This window comes from Amphimedon queenslandica, unplaced genomic scaffold (assembly GCF_000090795.2).
Source record: "Amphimedon queenslandica unplaced genomic scaffold, v1.1 AMPQUscaffold_7461_Cont20587, whole genome shotgun sequence".
NCBI lineage: Eukaryota > Metazoa > Porifera > Demospongiae > Haplosclerida > Niphatidae > Amphimedon > Amphimedon queenslandica.
Genome location: NW_003552254.1, coordinates 1 through 2,121, shown reverse-complemented (window position 1 = coordinate 2,121; position 2,121 = coordinate 1). Strand labels below are relative to the sequence as shown.

General features: G+C 36.7%; 1 protein-coding gene across 1 annotated transcript; it reads left to right on the top strand.

Annotated features, from left to right (window-relative positions):
• Positions 1–515: 515 nt before the first annotated feature.
• LOC105315864 (ankyrin repeat domain-containing protein 55-like) lies at positions 516–2,115 on the top strand (the record flags this gene model as incomplete). Its single annotated transcript, XM_011410625.2, has 5 exons — positions 516–688; positions 735–810; positions 1,026–1,127; positions 1,339–1,541; positions 2,007–2,115. Coding segments are annotated over exons 1-5 (606 nt in total), but the record flags the coding sequence as incomplete, so codon positions are not given.
• Positions 2,116–2,121: the final 6 nt, after the last annotated feature.

Genomic DNA, 2,121 nt, shown 5'->3' with positions numbered 1-2,121 from the left:
CAAAAGCTTTGCTGCAGGTAGCTCTAAAAATTCTATGTGGAATAGGCTATATATCAAAAGCAAGCGCTATCCTGGAGCAGCACAAATTTCCTTCGAAATCCTGCCAGAGCAACTTCACCAATGGAGGAGATGGGAAATCAATCAAAACACTGATGGTTGTCACGTGGTAACCCAACCCGCATTTCCTGTTGTTACGCCCCGTTGCCAATCCCTTTCATTTACTCTATTATCTATGACCATATAGTGGAAAGTTTTTTGTGGATTTTGTGATTTTTTTCCAAAATTTACGAAAATTAAATCTGCAAAGAATTGATTTATATGGTTTAAGATGGCCGAAAAGTAAAAATCACAAAAATTAAAGCCAAAAATTTTCTGCTATACGGCAGATAGTCACCAAATTCCTACATGTAAATACCAAACTGATCTCTCTCTCTCTCCCTCTCTCTTTCTCTCTCTCTCTCTCTCTCCCTCTCTCTTTCTCTCTCTCTCTCTCTCTCTCCCTCTCTCTTTCTCTCTCTCTCTCTCTATTACAGGAGTCTCAGTATAATGTTGATGTCACTGATGGTTCTGACATGACTCCATTGATGTGGTCCTGTTATAATAAAAATGAATTAATAGCTAAAAGACTAATAGAACTGGGAGCTGACGTACACGAGAAAGACACTGATGGAAGGACAGCAGCTCACTGGTACAATATCTGATGTACTTATTGTATTTTATGTTTGTATCCCCAGGGCTGCTAAAAGGAGCGATATTAACATGTTGAAGTTGATCCTAAAACCTGACATGACTTATTTCAAGGATGTTAAAGTGTGTGAACTACATGTACACGTACATGTATGTATTAACTGTACATGTATTACCTTTGAAATTATTATGTACTGTACATGTACATACAGTATTAATGTACACATATCATGTACATGTACGTGTATTTTGTCTTTTTTCTGTTTCTCTACTTTAATTCTTTTCTTTTATCTCTTCTCTCTCTCACACCTCTTCCCTCCCTCTCTCTCTCTCCCCAGGGTTGTACTGTAATGCATGTATCAGCTCATGAAGGTTTTCAAGCTGGTATAGAATACATAATGAGCCTAAGACCTGAGAGCGTCCATGACACAGACAAAATGGTAACTTACTAAACATGTACAGTGTATATGTACATGTTCCATATTATTAATAACGTGGTAGCGTTACTAAGTAGGATTCACCCCACTTCAAAATGGCTGCCTTTCTTTTTACATATATTTTCTTCTTTTTTGTCCTCTCTCTCTCTCTCTTCCATTCATTACCCCATTCATGTACATGTACTTCTTTTCTTCTCTCTTGCTCTCCCCTCAGGGTAGGACTCCATTACATTATGCTGCAGCAATGGATCGTGTTCATGTTTGTTACCATTTGCTCAATAAAGGAGCTGATGCTAGTCAAAGAGACAGTGACAATAAGACTCCATTGGATTATGCATTGATCAAGCAACACGAGTTTGTTGTGGCTCTCTTCACTTGTCATGATGCATCAGTTGGGGACTTCATTAAAATGCAAAGGTACAGTACATGTAATTGTACATGTACTGTACACTATGTATGTACACTATGTATGCAGCATGTAGTTTTACATGCTGCAATGACAATAGACTACTACGTGTACATTACATGTACATGTACATGTAATGTACACATTTACATTTATACATGTACATGTATCAATTTAAATCAAAAACAATATACACAATTTACATCATACATGTACGTGTACATGTATGATTTACATGTACATGTATGTACCGTATAGTGCAAAATATCAGAAGGTTGTAAATTTGGTGGATTTCATGATTTTTTAAAGATTTGCAAAAATTACTTTGGCGAAAATCAATTACGGTACAAGATGGCCGACAGCATAAATTCGCAAAAATTAAATCCAAAAAATTTTTGCTATACTGTATACATGTACATGTACACGTATGTACACATTTACATGTTCATGTCACTTTCTCTTTTGTATGTTGATAGGAGTGAGGCTGATACTGGTAGTTTATACAGTGGTGGTACTGATGGGTGTAGTTTAGTGTCTGAGAGTGTGTCATTCATTGCTCCATCAGAATATGCTAACAGGTCAAGTGTCACT